This window comes from Schistocerca cancellata, chromosome 7 (assembly GCF_023864275.1).
Source record: "Schistocerca cancellata isolate TAMUIC-IGC-003103 chromosome 7, iqSchCanc2.1, whole genome shotgun sequence".
Lineage (NCBI taxonomy): Eukaryota > Metazoa > Arthropoda > Insecta > Orthoptera > Acrididae > Schistocerca > Schistocerca cancellata.
In genome coordinates this window covers 245,235,595-245,254,589 of record NC_064632.1, presented here as the reverse complement: position 1 = coordinate 245,254,589, position 18,995 = coordinate 245,235,595, and the positions used below count along the sequence as shown (strand labels likewise).

The following is an 18,995-nucleotide window of genomic DNA, read 5'->3' as shown; positions in this document are numbered from 1 at the left end:
ACACTTGTCATACATGACAAGGTACTAGGTTGTATTATTAAAAAGTCTTCAAGCCACTCGCATGCCTGAGAAATGATTCCATATGCTTGGACCTTTGTTAACAGTCTGCTACTGTGTCGAACTCTTTCCAGAAATCTGGGAATACAGAATCTGACTGTTTTTGATCCACAGTTCGTAGGAGTTTCATGAGGAAAGGGCAAGCTGAGTTTCACATGAGTGATGCTTTCAAAGTCTATGTTGATTTTTGCATAAAAGCTTCTCACTCTCATGGAAATTTATTATAATCATTCTTATAATACGCTCAAGAATTCTACAGAAACCTGATGCAAACGATATTGGACAGAGTTTTGTGGGCATGTCTTTTTTTTCCTTTTTACATACAGGAGTCATCTGTACTTTTTTCCTGTCACTTGGGACTTTCTGCTGGCTGAGATATTCACGACAAATGCGAGCTCAGAATGGGACCAGTGCTGAATAGTTCTCTCTGTAAAATGAATAGGGATTCCATTTTGACTTGCCAACATCTGTTTTCAACACTTTCAGCTGCTTTTCAATGGTAGGGATGCCTATTTCTAAGTCTTCGATATGGCAGGCAGACAATGGTATTTCTGTATAATCCTCCTGCATGAAAAACTTTAGCTTTCCTTTTGTCGTCTTCTATCAGCACAATGCACTGGTCTACAAGTGACTGAACTTAATCCTCTTAAGTGATTTTATGTACAACCAGAATTTTCTATGATTTCAGCATGATCTTTTGCTACTACATGATGGAGGATGATGATCGTTTTGTGTCTATCTTTTTGCCTGTCAACATATCTGTGATCTTTTTGGACTAAGAGTGCAACAATCCCTGTCTTCTTAGCATTTTCCAAATTTTGTTATTAAATGACGTTGGAGTCTGCCCCCACTGCCTATGTCTATAGAATGGAGTATATTTCAAGTAGCCATTTGCCTGAATGATAGCGTATCTGGACGTAACTATCGAGCTAGTTTAATAAGAAATATGATTCATCTTGCCAGGCAACACATTTCCACTGATCCACAGTCCAATCTCGATGATGATCGCTGCGGTCGTAACTGATGATGTCGTTGGGTCGACATGGGAATACACAGGGGTCATTTGCTGCAGTGCTCCTTGTTCAACAAGGTGTGCTAAATGGCAAGTTCTGAAACACTATCTGCAACAGCACTGTACTCTGTCATCCAAGCTACCACAGCCCCTCCACTTTACTGGGAAGCCAAGCCTCCGATCAAGTGGACATCCCCTACTTGTGTTTTCACCTTCCTTCACCACTTCCCATAGAAGCTCAACACAGTAGCACACGAATAGCTGAACAGGTTCACTGCTTCCAAGATGCTTGTTCCCAGGTGCCAAGCCGTAACGATCTGCTCATTGTCAAAGTAGCTTATATCAGTAGTTTTCCCATTTTCAATGTGTGTCATCCAGAATAATTGCCCATTCATCTGTGCTCAGCTTACACACAATTTTTATGTCTTGCAACTACAATGCCCTCAGGCAGCATTCAGTCTCGTGGTGGATGGTGGTCATATTGTTCTGACTCATCAGCATACCTCCCAACTTCTTATGAATTTGTTAAAGTATACAAAGGTGAGAGTATATGTCAGAAGAATACAAAAAATAGTGCAGCACCAGCAATACATTAAATGAACACTACAGCAATTAATACAGCCCCAATCAATAAAATTCATGCAATTTGCACACTCACCCATTAGGTCCTACAAGCCCGTATCTCCTCCCATTGGCTATCAACAGTGAGGCATTTACAAAGAGATCCTTTCCTTTGGCAGATATACTGAAGTTTTCAACCTTTATGTCAACTGCGTTTTCCAGTGCTTGCAGCTGACCAGCTGACTTTTGAACTTGTGACATTGTGAAGTTTTCACCAAGTTCACTGTGACCTTGCCCACCTTTCTTTGTTAAGGTTTCCATTTGCTGTTCATACTCCATCTGAAAAATAAAACTCCCTCTATCATACTCAAGTTCCATTTTAACATTTAACACATAAGGAATAAAGGAAATGATTCAGCCAAGGCAGAAGCACTGCGTCGCCAATAGGTACACAAACACAAGGTACAGAGCTTGGCTAGCTTTCAAACTCGCATCCTCTTTCAAGCTTGTAGGAACAACAAATACACACACACACACACACACACACACACACACACACACACACACACACACACAGCCTATCTCATCTGTCAGCTCTTTTCTGGCCCTCGTTGAGCGAACTGGGGTGAGTTTGGGGTGTGCGATGTGGTGGCAGGAGGCGGTGGGGGGTTGGGCCTAGCTAGCCCACGGACGTCTCTCCACTCTTCCACAAACCGCTCACGACTTCTTCCCAACATCCTCAGTGCTTCCTGCCTCTCTCCATCCCTCATCCCACCCCTCCAGCACACTCATTGTGGGCCAGGAAAGAGTTCACAGTTGACTGAGCACAATGTAGGGAGGTGTGTGTGTGTGTGTGTGTGTGTGTGTGTGTGTGTGTGAGTGTGTGTGTGTGTGAGTGTGTGAACGCGCGCACGCACCTGTTTTTCCTGCAAGCTTGAAAAAGGAAGTGCATTCCAAAAGCTAGCCAAGTGCTGTACCTTTTGTTTGTGTAGTTATCGGTGCAGCTCTTCTGTCTTTCGGTGAGTCATCTCCTTTATTCCTAAATAATTCTTAATTCTCAACCAGAACTTCCCATACACATAAGGTTTAATACATTTGTTTGAGGTAGTTTCAAAGAATAAAGCATCTCCCCCCCCCCCCCCTCCTTTGTGCACACACAAAAAAAGGTTTAGACTACGATAAAAATGTTGCACCACTCACTACAACTGTTAAGGACAAATTTATTATGAAGATTTATTAATCAGTTTATGGTCTAAAACACTGTAATCACCGCTGGAACATTAATGTAGATTTAAAAAAACGGTTACGCATGTACTCTGTAAGATACACTGTGAATCCTTGTGTTTATCAGACGTATATGGGGACATCTTTAATTGCTGTTAATGTCTACAATATGTGAAGTTTTAGTAATAAAAAGCATCGAAGAGCAATTTAATGTGAAGCATATAGGAGAAATTTGATTACATATCAAAATCACAAGAGATTCTGAAAGTGGTCTATTACAACTGCAACCAATCTCATAACATAAAACAAATCAAAAATAGATTCCACATATAGGAATGCAATCCAATACTGACAAATAGAGGTGAGGGTGGGGGGGTAACCATAAGGAAAATTTCCTACAGGAAGCTGCAAAAAGGTTGATGTATGTACAATCGGATACAATGCCTAACTTGACACATACGACATCAAGTGTATGTTGCTTCTGCAATGATCCAGGCATACTTCGCTGGTAGACAAAAGAATCGTTGTATCTTATACGGACTTAAGACTTGAAACCGGAATTTTATAGGGAAGAGAATCCTAACAACAACAGATACAGCGATTATGAGTGGGTATGTTGTGAACAGCTTTCTCAACTACTGAAGCTGATTACATCACTTTGCTTTTGAGGGTTATAAAGACAAATTTCTCAGCTTGCTGAAAGTTGTTCAATTAAATTCTGTTATGATAAAGATGTGGTTGATTTACCCCAAACATGTGGTCACAATGGATAAACCAAACACATCAGTGTCAGTCACTTTACTGGTGAAAATTCTGAGTGAGCAGATACTTGCTGGTATGGTTACCAAGTCACTGTTAAGCATATAACCTCATCAAATGATTCTGGAGTGTCGATTCTATTGCAGTTGTGAAAGAGAATCTATAGCAATGCTAGCTTATGTAGGGTGAGAAAGCAAAGGCAAGCCACCCAAAATAAGTAAAAACATTGAGGCTCAGTTTTCACTATATTAGAACAGATAATGCGGCAAATTTTCTGGTGTATGCAACTCATTTTTAACATCTATACCCACCGAATTATGGCACCAACATTATTCTCTTAAATCAAAGTACAGTAAAACTTTGTGAAATTGGCACATGTATAATTCAGACATCTGCCCAAACCATACAAGTATTTCAGTCCTGATGCATTCAGTGCACTTTATATGCTGATTTTTTTGTATAAATTCTGAACGTGTTTAATGCGGAAATGGAAAGCAAATCTCAGAATCTACTTAATACTGCATTGTATAATGCAGAAAAGAGCCTATGCAGTACTACTGTATTACAGTTCATTAGTTATTCACAACTCTACAAGGGCTTACTTTTAATACCTCTGTTACATGGCATAAAACCACGAAATGAGATCCAGCGCAGTGCTGTGCTGCTGGTGTGGACCCAAAACCACACCGTTCTGTGCAACAACGATCAAGTTACACTCAGTGTCAGTACAGTACATCAAAGGAAACAGTTCATTCATCAGTGCTTTGTTTGTCGACTTTCTCGTTTTCCTTATTACTGACACACGCCGGCGCATACAAGAACATTGTTGCCCATCTACCAACACACTGCTGCAATGTGCGCAGGAAAGAGGTGGGTATTGTTCCATTAAACAATGGTTTTACTCGGCAAGATCATTATTTTCTGCCAGCTTCAGTTGACTAGTAGCACTTTAAGAGATACAGTAACACAACGTTGAACAGACGGTACGTGTCATCAACAGTTAGCGAAAAGATTAATGTAATCAAGGGGAGTAAGAAAGACAAACACTCTGTGTGTGAAATTATGTTTCATTTGAAATGCAGTAAAACAAAGAAACATGGATGAAATTCAGGACGAATGAATGAAAGGAAAGGGGCAGATGAAAAGAAAGGTGAAGAAGACCAGAAATGAAGAAATTAACGAAATAGTGTGGGGATGGTTCATAAGTGTGCAGGCGAAAAACTTACCTTTATCTGGACCCAATGTTGCAGAGTGAGGCTCTGAAAGTTGCTAAAGAGCTTGGAATTACGGAGTTTAGGGCATCCACAGGATGGCTGGACAATTTCAAAGCTAGGCACAACATTGTGTGGAATGAAGTGTGTGGGAAAGGTAAGGATGTGCAGGAAAGTGTAGCAACAGAATGGAAGGCAATACAGTCCAACTTAATTATGAATTATGACCTGAAAGACGTGTTCAATGCAGATGAAACAGGACTCTTATTGCGCGTTGCCTTTAAAATTGCTAGAAATTCGAGGTGAAAAGTGCACTGGCGGAAAAATGTCCAAGGAAAGACTCACTGTACTGCTGTGTGGAAACATGTTAGGCCTAGTTTACACAACATTGGGTTGTGCCACTCATTGCATGGAATGAGTTGCACACAAATGGTTTCATATTTGACTGTAGACACGGTGAAACCAGTACACACTTCAGTTTTGTCGTTTTGTGGGTTCCTGAGTCGTGTCTGAAAAGAAAGTTTTGGCAGCTGCACGTCGCACAAGTTGAGATGGAGTTAAAGCTTGCTGCGTGGAATCACTGCATAAGAAAAACATAAGAAACGTGTTTTGATTTGTTGCTGGATCAAGAAAAGATATCAGCTCAGTTGCTCAGCCTCTTTGCTGAAATAATTTGTAATGGAAGACCCAAGAAGTTCTTTTAATTCTCTTAAAATGTCACCAGAATGGTTAACATTTCTTCTAAACAGAGTTAATTATGTGATAAGGAATAAAGATACTGTAATGCATGAAGCACTGCCACCAGAACTGAAATTATGTATCACATTGCATGCATTACAATCGAGAACACTTGGCATGCTATAAGATGCGGTTTTAGTTACGCTTTTCCATGAACACCAATAATTATTAACAGTAATAATTATTAACATTAAAAGCAGTAATTATTCAAAGCAGGCTGCATTAAGAAGAGAATGATTTGCAAACTGCTCTCTTGAAGATAGATCTGGACAGAGGCAGTATTTCAAAACAAAAATCTAACATATGTGAATAGGGAGCACTGCTGCGATATTTTAAATAGATGAATACTGAATAAAGAATGTAGCTTCTTGATTTGTGTAACTTTCCCTCCTGTCAACAATTAAAAAAAAAAAAGGGTCAGCCAACTCAAACAATGGGATTTTGGTCTTTTAGACAAGAGCATTTCCACAGCTAGAATTACTGTTGCTTGTATTTTTCTTAATTCAGTTGTATATGTGCTCTTAATTCATTAAATTTTCCCTACAGCTCAGATATTGTCAAACTATCTAAACTCTGATCGCAGCAATATGTTGCTTATTTTCGCAATCAGCATTACTGAAATCCCACAGACACCTATGCAAAGCATAGATATCCAAAAATCAAACATTATTCTTCATTCCCCACTTCATATTTCTGTTTGTCTACACTCTACAAACGCACACAACCAACTAGTCTTGCCAAAGTTGGAATACGCCGAAAGTGTTTAGTTTCGCCGACGAGTTGCGCAAACGTGCGGCGTGAATGCGCAGTGGCCGGTAGCGCAGTTACCTGCAACCTAGTGGCATCGTGTAAATGGATAAGCCACTGGTGATTGGAAAGATGGCAAAACTGCATTGTTTCAAAAACATAGAAGTCATTAAGTTTTCAGTCACATGGTGAAGCAATAAAAGGCATGGATGGCGAGTGGTCTTATGAAAGAATAGCCGGGCTCTTTGAATGCCAAAATGAAAAAGGAAATCACCAAGTTCTCCTATCCCTAGACAATGCAACTTGCCACCTGAAAGTAATGTTATCAAACGTGAAATTGGCTTGGTTCCCTCCAGCCTCAAACCAGTCTCAAGCAACACATGAACTGGGGTGTTATTTACACATTAAGTGTCATTATAGGCAATTACTGATGCAATCTCTTATTCTCAGTGTTGAACAAGCCAAAAGTGCGTTTGCTCTTGCACGGTCACTTTCTGTCCTGGATGCAGCAAATTGGATTGGCTTGGCAATAAAGGAAATAAAACCTAAAACTGTCACCAAGTGCTTCAACAAAGCAGGGTTAGAGGGTAAAGAACAAGACGCTTCTGTGGCCATCAAAGTTCAAGACAATGTGGCAGCAATTGCTGCACTAATGAAAATGCGAAACATTTCATGTAGTGCAGATGATTACATTCAAAATGATGACTTTCTGTCAACTCACTCCACTTTCACTTCAACAACAGATTTAACAGCAATCCACAACACAGAGGATGGTGAAGAAGAAACAAAGGAGGAAGAGGAGTAAATGATGTCCCTAGAAAAATTAATATGCCTGAAGAAACCATTGCATGCATAAACAATGTTATGCAATTTGCAGCACACACAAATTCTCCCAATTTGTTGGAATTTTTGTAAAAACAAGTTTCCTCCTTGACATGTGGCGAAAAAAGTGAAACGAAAAGCAAATAAACATGGGACTAATATGTATGAACATACAATAAGGAACGAATCAAACTCAAGTAAAAATATAGAAATGCAGTGTTATTTACAAATTAGTCTAATAGTCCAGTGTTCTATTGTCCAATATACAGTAAATGAACATCTACTGTGTTGGAGTGAAGGTACGTAAATACGGTATATGAACAATTTAACATTTTTACTGTACTTTTGTGCATGATATCTGACAAATTTTATGTAGCCCAGTGAGTTTTGTGTAATCTGAGAACTTGTCCAAGTTGGAAAATTATTTTAGTCTCAGGCGATTCTGTTTTGAGCAAGTATTATTGTATATGTTTTCTGTGGACACTGGAAAGGTCCTTTGAGACTGCAGTGACATAACACGCATGGAGCTTTATCAAACAGTAACAAGACAACAGTGTTGCAAACCGAGAGCTGTCTGTCAGAGGAAGAGAGCCCGCAAACACCTCCTTACTGCACCAGAAGTAAGCAAACACATAACTGGTAAGCTACTATGTTATCAGTCTGTGTGCTGCTGTTATGTCCAGATAAATTGCTCATGAAGCTATTCAGACATTCACAATGCCTATGGCAGTCCAAAACATAGGCATGGTTTTCTCTTATCTTCATTGTGCCAAGCTGTCTTGCTCTTTCTTTGCCAAAATTATAAAAAAAGTGTTTCAGAAACAAGTTCAAAGAACAAAATATGACAACAGAAAAATATAGCAGCTTATGAGAGGAATGTAAGTAACGTTTTAGCAGTGATAGCATATAATCCAGATGTCAATACAGGGCAGTGTGTGATGAAGCCAAAGGACTTTTCTGTTAATACCTTGCAACAGATTTCATTCTTTCCACATTTCATTCCAACAACAGCTTTGCAGCACTGACTTGAAAAATTAGGTATGGTTTTCTGAGAATATTATTTATGAAAACTGCAAAGTGATGCAGCATTTCTATGCAAGATTTTGTTTATAGATGAAACATTATTTACAAAACCATGGACATTCAAATCCTCACAATATGTATTATCATTCAGTTGAAACTCCCCACTGTCTGACAGAAGTCACTAAACAACAACCTTGGTCTGCCAATTTGTTATGTGCAGTTTTTAAGAATTGCGTCATTGGTTTCTGTTTCACTGATGGCACTCTAGATCAAGCCTGTTCACCAATTTGCTCATGCAAGCAGGTTTGCACTCATGCCATAGAAATGAGTAACTGGTTGGTTCGTGGCAAGTAATGGAAGGGGGAGAATCAGAACAAGGTAACTTGGCACGAGGAACTGCTGTCAGCCAGTCTATTCTATGGCCACTAATAGTTCTAAGGAGAGGTATTGCTTCATGGTGGCTAATTAATGCTTTTCATGACAAATTTATTTCATAAAATTGTTGCAGCAATGAGAAATGACAATAAAAAGGAAATTTATTTTTATTTGTATTGATGAGGTAAAATACATGGGGCAACTAAGTATAAAACGTGATATTGTAATGACTGATCAGTCTTATTGATGACTGTCATTTTTGGATGAAGCTTAAAATAACATCAACACACATTTTGTGACTATTTTATTCCCATGTTAAATATAGAAACACTGCATGTCAATGAACACAGCTAATTTTGTTTTTCACTACAGCATCAACATCTGGTACTACTTCCTTAGAACTTCTAATTTGAAGTTAAAGCTTTTAAAATGAGGTCTGTCAGTGAACTAATATGGGTGGATTTCATTCTCTTCACTGCAGAAAAAAGTTGCTCACACAGGTATGTTGGTCCAGGCATTGACATAATCTCAGCTGCAAAATTCTGAAGTGGTGAGAATTTATGGCGAAAATTTTTTTTGTATGAGTCTATAAGACTTATTTTGTTATGAAACTTATTGCTCAACTGCCTGTCAAACTGCACGTGTGAAAGTTCTAACTGTAGCTAGGCATCTTGCCCTGGCATGTTATAAATTGATGTAACAATATTATGAGAAGGAAAGCGGAGATGCTGCGTCACAGATAGGCACAACAAAAAGATTTTCACACTTGAAGCTTTTGACAAATGGCCTTTGTCAACAACACACACACACACACACACACACACACACACACACACACACACACGCACAAATGCAACTGCAACTCTCACAAACTACTGCATTCTCAGGCAACTGAAACCACTCTGCGAGCAGCAGCACCAGAGCGCGATGGGAGTGGTGGCTGGGTGGGGGGAAAGGAGGAGGCTGGGGCAGGGAGGGGGAGAGAGAGTATGGTGGGGGTGGCGGACAGTGAAGTGCTGCAGGTTGGGTTGTGGGCAAGGGAGAGGTGGGGCGTAGTGGAAAAGGAGAGAAATTTTAAAAAAACCTTGTACAAAAACAAATCTCTAGTGCCTTATCTGTCCAGTCTCCCACCACCTCCCAAATCCCCACCATCCGGTCACAGAGGAGCATTCCCCACGTAACTCAGTACAACCCAGAACTGGAGCAACTGAATTACATTCTCCGTCAAGGTTTCGATTACCTCTCGTCGTGCCTTGAAATGAGAAATGTCCTGCCCACTATCCTTCCCACCCCTCCCACAGTGGTATTCTGCCATCCACGGAACCTACATAATATACTCGTTCATCCTTACACAACCCCTGCTCCCAATCCCTTACCTCATGGCTCATACCCCTGTAATAGACCTAGATGCAAGACCTGTCCCATACATCCTCCCACCACCACTTACTACAGCCCGGTCACTAACATCACCTATCCCATCAAAGGCAGGACTACCTGTGAAACCAGTCATGTGGTCTACAAGCTAAACTGCAACCACTGTGCTGTATTCTATGTAGGCATGACAACTAACAAGCTGTCTGTCCGTATGAATGGCCACCGAAGACTGTGACCAAGAAACAAATGCACCATCCTGTCACTGAACAGACTGCGAAACATGATGCCCTCCATTTCAATGACTGCTTTAGAGCCTGTGCAATATGGATCCTTCCCACCAACACCAGCTTTTCTGTACTGCGCAGATGGGAACTTTCCCTGCAATACATCCTATGTTCCTGTAACCCACCTGGCCTCAACCGTCGTTAGCAGCTGTCCTCACTCATCCAGCCTCTTCCCTGCTCCCATTCCAGCACTACACAGCCATCATTCCACCACCACACCCTGGCCTTTCCTTTATTTATTTAATTTAATATTTATACTTTTTATTTATTTCTCTCTATTTCTCTCCTTTTCTGCTACTTCCCTCCTGCCCCCCCCCTCCCCTCTCCGCGGCCCACTGTCCAACCTGCAGCACGTCACTGACAGCCATCCCCACCATACAATCCCTTCCCCTCCCTGCCCCAACCACCCCCTTTCCCCCACCCAGTCACCACTCCCATCATGCACTGGTGCTGCTGTTTGCAGTATGGTTTCAGTAGCTTGAGAATGCAGTTGTGTGCGAGAGTTGCGTGTGTGTGTGTGTGTGTGTGTGTGTGGGCGCGCGCCCATCTCCGCTATATGGTGTGCAGCAACTTTTCTTTGCATAATATTGTTACATTCCATCCTGGATTTTTCATTTGATAAATTGATGTTGGTTTGTCTGACCTTTGTTTTGAAGTTCATAACCCTGCCATAATGCTGCTTTTCATCAATTTTAAAAGAGCTACTCTCCAATTTAAGCACTGTGCCATTAAGTAAATACACTTGCATTTAAAACTATGATGAACTTAATATTTTGTCATCCCTCTGAAGACGGTGCACAGTTTGCGCTTCGCCTGCACTATACAATGACACCTGACAGCTACATTTTATCGCGAGTGCTCACTAATTAGGTGGTGAGTGAACGGAGAGCTCATACTCACCCAACCACCTCCTGACCAGACCTGCTCTATATAGCCACAGATATCTACAGCTCCTGACAGATATGCTACCACAGTTTTTAGGAGACATTCTCCTCAAAGTAAGACAGTCCATGTCCTTTTACAAGTTACTGTTTGCTTACAGTTGGCACAGGGACAGTAATTTTTGACACTGTTACCTTTTGCTATTTGACCATGTACCTGGTGTGTTGTTGTTTGAGTCATCTTCGGAGGCTCTATCCAATGCAATACAGAAAAGTTCAGTGTTGTAATTTGGCAATTATGGATGTTAAAAATTGCTTGTACATGCCAGAAAATTCAGCATGTCTGCTGTTTGATCCATTATAAATGGTTCTGAAAGCCTGCAACTGTGAAAATAATAGGTTTGTTTATAAATAATTCATTTGCAACCAGTCACGATTTTCTTTATTTTATTTTTTGCACAGTGCGTTTTGGGAAATGATTCCCATTTTCAAACAAACCTATTGTCTGCTATTATTGCACCTCAATATAATCACTCGTTCTGGATATACTTTTACTGGGATCTGTTAGTGGCCTCGCCCTGTAGATACATCTTTGTCAATGTACCTATAGACTTTTCTAAATGTTCTCCACGTATAATAAATATTATACGAGTTACTTCTGACCATGATTACTTTATATGGAACTACAGTAAAACAATACACACATAGAGAACCATATTAGTGAATATAATGGTGAGATCTGTATTCAAGTAAACAGAAAACATTTGCAACTTTCATTATCTTAACAATCATTTCAGCAGCTCACAAAACAGGACTGTGAAATCACTTACTTGTTTCTTGAGTTTCTTCTTTTCCTTGTGTGTCAGCTTCTTTTGTGTTGTGCCTGTGAAATATCAAATAACTTTTACTATACTAAAAGTAGAAGAACAAATATGACTAACTTAATTGTTACAGTAGAAAATCCAGTATTGAACAATATAAAAAAAATGAGCACCTGCCGATGAAATGTGGGTGACACGCCTACGAGATACTTTAACAGCTACACATGACAAAAAACTTTCATCAATTTAAAGAATGTATCAATCACAGGAGTTGACATTTTGTAACACTTTTAGCAAGTGAGGTAGCACACAGGACACTCATTCAACAGGATGGTGGTTCAAATTCCCCTTTTGTCATCCAGATTTACTTGTGTGTTCTATGGTTTTACTAAATCAACTAATGAAATTGCTAGAATCATTCCTTTGAATAAGAAATAGCCAATTTTCTTCTACACCCTTGTCCAATCTGAGTCTGCGCTTCGTCTCAAGTCCTCATTGCTGACAGGACATTAAACAATCATCTTTCCTTCTGTCTTTTTCAGCAACATTATTGACTAGGGGAGTGGCAAGGCCTGCAACCAACTGATACAGCTGTGAAATGTCTCATACTGGGAATACGGGGGTTGTCTTTGTGTAATCTTAGGCTGTTGAGGGTTGGTACTTGCACAAAAAGTATGAGTGTGGTTTTATGAGGTTCACTACATTCATTTAAACAAGTGCTGGATCTCAGTTACATCTTCCATTAACAATCCAAAAATCTTTCAATACACATATGCTCATCTTTAATTATGTCAGTCAAAGTTAAAAAAAATAAAAGGCATGTGAGGAACAGCAAGCTCCTGATTATCAGAATGTGGATATCCGTGAAGAGTTTTGCAAGTTTTGAAAAAGTAAAAATATGAAGCCTGGAGTAAGCTGCTTTAACGGAAATGAATATTTTGTTTTAGAATACACTATTACACAAGTGACACTTTTACTGCTAGAAGATTATGCAGGCCCCAATCCCATCATCTGACATCTCTGAACTATTTTCTCCACTGTTTCTCATTTCACTATCCAGAAAAATGTGGGTATTTTTAACCTTGTAACATGCACACAACCAATTTCCTGTTTGTCTAGTCCTGTCCCTAGGAGATAAAGGTTGATAGAATATAATTCACTTAAAGCCAGTGGTAAATTATTTAGGTTATCTTCTGGGACAGTTCCCTTCAAAATTCTTGATCTCTGTTGATGCAAAATAGGTCAAATATGTAATTTATCACTGATGCAAGAAGAGTGTGATTTGGGTTTTGAGGCAAACAAAAAGAGAAAACACTATTCCTTAATCATCATAAGGAGAAATGCATCACTGATCATATTTTTTCTAACTGTGAATAGAACTTGCTAATACTGTGGTTTGTAAATATTATAGACAATGAATATTAACCTACATCATATTTCTTGTTGTCACTGAAGTTATGGACAGTCTACTTCCTTCAGGAAGATAACAGGTAAATGCAAACATATTGTTCTAATTACTGGAAATAAATTATAGATAAGTTAGAAAAGAGAGTGTCCACAGTTAAATGTTCTTAAGTTTATCAAACAGGCATAAAAACAGTGAGATACTTAAAGCAAATAAAGAAGAAAAGTTGATAAATTTTGCAACAAATGCATGCAGCCATGTCAGACTGTCATTGCCCAAAATTCAGCTCACGCAAAACTAGAGGAAGCACTGCACTTGTGGTTTCAGCAGAAAGAGAGCAGTAGGAGTTCCCTTATCACATCCAGCTTGAATAGAGTAAGCAGGAGAGTCCTATTAAACTCCAAAGACTGAAGAAAAATTTAATAGTTCATCACAATGTCTGACTCGATTTCAAGATCACTATGAGATATGACAAACTGCTGTTCAAGGTGAAAAATTTACTGCTAACGAAGACACTGCTGATTTTTTGCTTCATCAAACAGAACAATTTTCTTTCAGAGTAGATCTACAGTGCTGATGAACTTTGGCTTTACTGGAAATGTATGCCCATACAAACTTCAGTCTTTCCAAGTCAAGTGCATGCTTCTAGACATAAGCCTAGAAAAGAAAGGCTAATGGTTCTCTGTGCAAATTCAACAAGTGAAATCAAATTGAAGCAATTTGTTACTGGCAAATAAAAAACTGTGCACTAAAAAGAGAATAATCAACTAACCACCTTATTAAAGGCATCAGAAAAGAACCTGAATGGTCAGTACTGCTTCCGTTCTACATTTGTACCTGCTGTGTGCACATATTTGGAGGGAACAGGTTTCCTTAAAGATCCATTATTTTACGAGTCAACATAACTTTTCACTTTGTACAAATGGGTTTCTTTCAGATGACAATTATTCTTATGAGGTGCTGACATGCTTTTCACATTATGTCATGCCACTCATACAGTCAATGGATGAAGGTGTGATCATGGCTGAGAAATAGCGATAGAGTTTCATGAAACAGCTTGTACAAGATGATTTAGACATCCTGAGTTTCTGGAAATCCCTGAACGTACTCTATGCAATCTGCAGTATTTTTAAGACTTTGGGCATTATGAATATAACTATAGCTCACTAATGGAAGAAAACAGCAACACTCTACAGCAAAAATGGCTTTGAAAGTTATGGAAATGAGGAGGGTGATACTATTATTTTTCTGATCAACCCTGTGAAACAAAGTTCTGGTTGTGAATATGCAGATGATGAAAACAGATGTAAGTGATTAAATATTAATACTGCAAGCAGGGATTGCAACAGCTAAGTGAGGTGGTTATTATGGACAAAGCATCTTCAGTAGAAGAAGAGACTGAACACACAATGATCGAGGAACATATTACCCCAAGGTACATATCATACAAGGTACTGTAATGCACTGATCTATTATCAGAATATGTAGGATAAAATTGATTTAAGTACATCAGTTTTTTGACTCACCAGAAAATGAGAAACATTATCAGCAAATAAGTGAATGAAAAACACAAACAGGAAAAAAATGGTAGACTTGCCTCCTGAACGTGAACTAGAACATTATATGAAATGGTGTGTGTTAAATGCAATTTTATAAATAAGTTGTCAGATTCCACTGCATAATGTGTAAATAATGCAGTGGCCTCAAATGTGACATGTAGCATGTTTTTATATACAGTAAATACACAATAGACTCTCGTTACTCTGGCCCTCAGTAGACCGGCCTCTCAGTAATCCGGCGCACATTCAAAAACAGGTGCACAATGAATTATCATGTGCAACAATGCTTAGTTAAACAATGCTTTATATACTGTATTTGAAAATGTAGCTTTCTTTACAGTTTGGAATCATTCTTCTAAAAGGAAACATGTTATGCTAGACCCCAAGCAGAAACTCGAAATTTTAGATAAGTCAAACCGAGGTTCTTGCCGCCGAGTTCATCGTTGGACAAGCAACTATTTATGACAAAGAAATGAAAGAAGATGTTATTTAACAGTACTCAACACAAATGGATAGTGAGTTGGGAAAATGGAAGGTTATGCAAAAGAGTGAGAATGAGGAACTGGACGTAGCTGTTTATAGATCGTTCATACAACAACACAGTAAAGAAAGTCCAGTGAGTGGCCCAATTATAAACGAAAAAGCAGCTGCATTTAACAAACAACTTGGTGCTAGTAACTTGTTTGGAGTGAGCGAAGGTTGGCTATCAAACTGGAAAAAACAACATGGCATTCAGCAGCTGACAGTCACCAGGGAAAGTCGCTCAGTTAACGAAAAGGATGCTGATGAGTTTGTAAGCAAGATACGGAAGATAATAGAGGAAGAAGATTTAATTGCTGATGCCTTGTATAATGCTGATGAAACAGGTCTCTTTTACAAGATGCTGCCTTCAAAAACATTAGCTGCCAAGAACGAGAAGGAAGCTCATGGTTACAAGCAACAGAAACAGCGTGTAACATTAATGGCTGTTGTAATGCAAATGGGAGTCATAAACTACCGTTTATGGTAATTGGAAAATCCCATCATCCTCATTGTTTTCAACACACTGACATAAATACGCCATCAGTGCAGTATTGCGTTCCTAAGAAAGCGTGGATGGACAGACAAATATTCTCTCGGTGGTTCCACAAAACATTTGTACCAGCAGTGAGGAAAGAGCTAAGGAAGAAAACGCTTTCACTGAAAGCTATCCTTATAAGTGACAATGCTCCCAGTTATCCTTCAGATGTTTCTCTACAGTCCAATGGTATACATGCACATGCACTCTTTCTTCCACCCAATGTAACAGCCCTAATTCAGCCCATGGACCAGGGAATTTTGGAATCAATTAAACGTCATTATCAACATTCCCTTCTCATCTCCTTGCTGAACAAAAGAGTAAACGACTATCGAGACTATGCTGAAGGCATGGAAAGCAATTAACATACTTGATGACGTTTTCCAAGCAGCCAAAGCACGAGATAAAGTGGAGAGTACTATCATAATGAAGGGCTGGAGAAAATAATGGTCATACATTGTTGCCGAGTAAGATCCAGTAGTGAGTGACAGTGATGAGCCAGTCAATTCAGAATTATCAATTACTTTGTACACAGACATGTTCCACAACCTTCCAGGAGGAGAAGAAATTGATGAAGATGTTACTAAGTGGCTGAATGAGGAAAACTGTGATACAGATCAAACTTTAACAAATGAAAAAATAATCAAAAGCGTGCAAGAAAGTAATGATGAATGTGGTGAAGAAGAGGACACAGGAGAAGAGAGCATGAAGATTCTCACACTGCTGGTGCTGAAGCAGCCGAGGTCTTTCTGGAGTACATTATGCAACAACCAGATACATGCAGTACCGATGTAATGCTTGTAAAACGGTTGCGCGATAAAGCATGCCACCGTCGTATATCATCGGTGCGACAGTTAAAAATTAGGGACATGTTTCATAGTGAGAGATACAACTGTATAATTATGTACAGTATACACTCAAGGACTAAGTTTTCTTTGAAAATTAATGTATTTTTGGATTTAATAAAGTATAGCCCCTATGTTTTAAAATTGTATCCCTCAGTTTAATAAAGTACAGTACACTGTATCCCCTATGTTTTCAAAATAAATGAATAAAATAAATTTCAGACACTCAATAATCTGGTACTTCCACTACTACGGTACCCATATGTGCTAGGAATGGCCAGATTAGCAAGAGTCTAGTGTACGTAACTGAATTTTCACTCTGTGTTACTGTGTGCACTGATTCTATAAGGAAGTTACAGTAAATAACAACTTCCCACGAAGAAAATGTTTTTTTGGGTTATCCTTGTTTTTCCGTTATCCACATAGACTCTGATCTCTATTACTCTGAAATGGGAGTGGAGGTGGGAGGGTGGGGGGTTTGTATCTCATACAGAAAGAAAAAAAAATTGTTATTATCTGATAATCTTTAATTTTTGTGTTATTAGTTGATGTAAAATGGTTTTGAAAACTTCCATGATGCTACAACTAAGCATCTCTGCATTAGGAATATCTGCTGCATAAATGAATTAACTTAAGGAGCTCCTCAGACAACAATACAAAGGAGTGAGGTCAGTTAAATGTACTGACACTGAACTGGTTCTCCCTTCCCTATCAGTCAGTCAGTAAAGAAAACATCCAATGCATCATGAATAACATGACAAATACGGTGGAGCCCCATCACACATTCTTCTACTTTCATGGGCTCATCCTGTAATAAGTATGGAGAACATTCTGAATCAAGTCGTCTTCAGTAAAAGAGAGAGAGACACCTTTCATGCACACAAGCAAGCACACCTCTTGCGCACATGACCACCAACTCAAGCATCTCAGGCCGGAATGCAATTGTCACGTGGGATGCAAGCACCAATCTAGAGCAGGCCAGTGAATGGGACATGATATTAGTGTACGGGTGGTGGGAGGGACAAATGCTGTATGGTGCAAACTGTTGGTTGGAGGGTGTGGAAACAGTGTGTTAATGTATGTTCAGGCTGGGATAATTACAGATGCAGAGAAAGTGTTGTAAGGATAACTTCTATTTGTGCAGTTCAGAAAAGCTGGTGGTGGAGGGAAGGATCCACATGGCTCGGGTAGTGAAGCAGCTGTTGAAATCAAGTAAGTTACGTTCAGCTGTATGTTGTGCCACTGGGTGATCTTATTTGATTTTGGCCACAGTTTCTGGCTGTTCTGCTGTTTGGTAGTCATACCCATATAAAAGGTGGTGTAATGATCACAGCAGAGCTGGTATGATATGGCTGCTTTCACAGTTGGCTCAGCCCCTGATGAGGTACGATAAGCCTGAGACAGAACCGCAATAGGAAGTGCTGGATAGGTGGATTGGGCTGTGACAAGGGACTGGGAGTGGCATACTATCCCCACCTCCTCCACCCAATAGTCTCCACCCCATCTTTCCTATCATCAACTCCCCATTCTCACCTACCACTCTATTTGCTGCCATCTGCCAATGCATCTGCCCATCCTTCCCCACTCCTCTCCTTTTTTCCCCACCTCCTTGCCCCACAACCTCCTGACACTACACCTATAGGCATTCTTGTCCCTGCACACTTCACCAGACAGTATTTGCCTCCTCCCCCCCCCCCCCCCCCCACCTGTGCACTAATATTCCTTCCCCTTCCCTGCCCCCTCCGGACTGCTGCTTGCATCCCACGTGATATTGCATTCTGGTCCAAGATGCTGGAGTTGGCAGTCATGTATGCATGAGGTATGTTTGCTCGTGTGTACGAAAGGTGTTTGTCTCTCTTTTACTGATGAAGGCTGTGGCTGAAAGCTTTATGCATGTGTCTTAATTTTGCCTGCCTGAAACTTAAGTTGTCTTCTTTATGATAAGTAGAATCTGTCTTTTGATACATTGTTGATATTCCTATCTGGAGTTTCTACTGCTTGAATGAAGTCCTGGTAGACAGCAGCATGTTGGGAAAGCGTATGAACATAGTAAGTGGTCACCTATATATTAACAGAATCTTCAGTCGGTTCTTGGTAGAACAATATTATAATAAATGAAAAGCACCAGTTTGCTGGTGCTTTTCATTTGGTTACCTATAATTGAAGCTCACATGACAATATAAAATTGGTTGTCATTACCACCTAAAATTGCACCCTAAGAATGTTTCCATTCACCCACA

The 18,995-nt window shown here is 39.7% G+C and overlaps 1 protein-coding gene across 1 annotated transcript in view; it reads right to left on the bottom strand.

Moving 5' to 3' along the window:
* Nucleotides 1-18,995, bottom strand: part of LOC126092073 (ATP-binding cassette sub-family F member 1) — a 102,157-nt gene that overhangs the window by 66,516 nt on the left and 16,646 nt on the right. The window contains exons 2-3 of the mRNA XM_049907493.1: nucleotides 11,899-11,951; nucleotides 1,728-1,969 (exon numbers count right to left, since the gene is read on the bottom strand). Of these exons, the coding sequence (XP_049763450.1) occupies nucleotides 1,728-1,969; nucleotides 11,899-11,951 (295 nt within the window). The remainder of the gene's footprint in view (nucleotides 1-1,727; nucleotides 1,970-11,898; nucleotides 11,952-18,995) is intronic.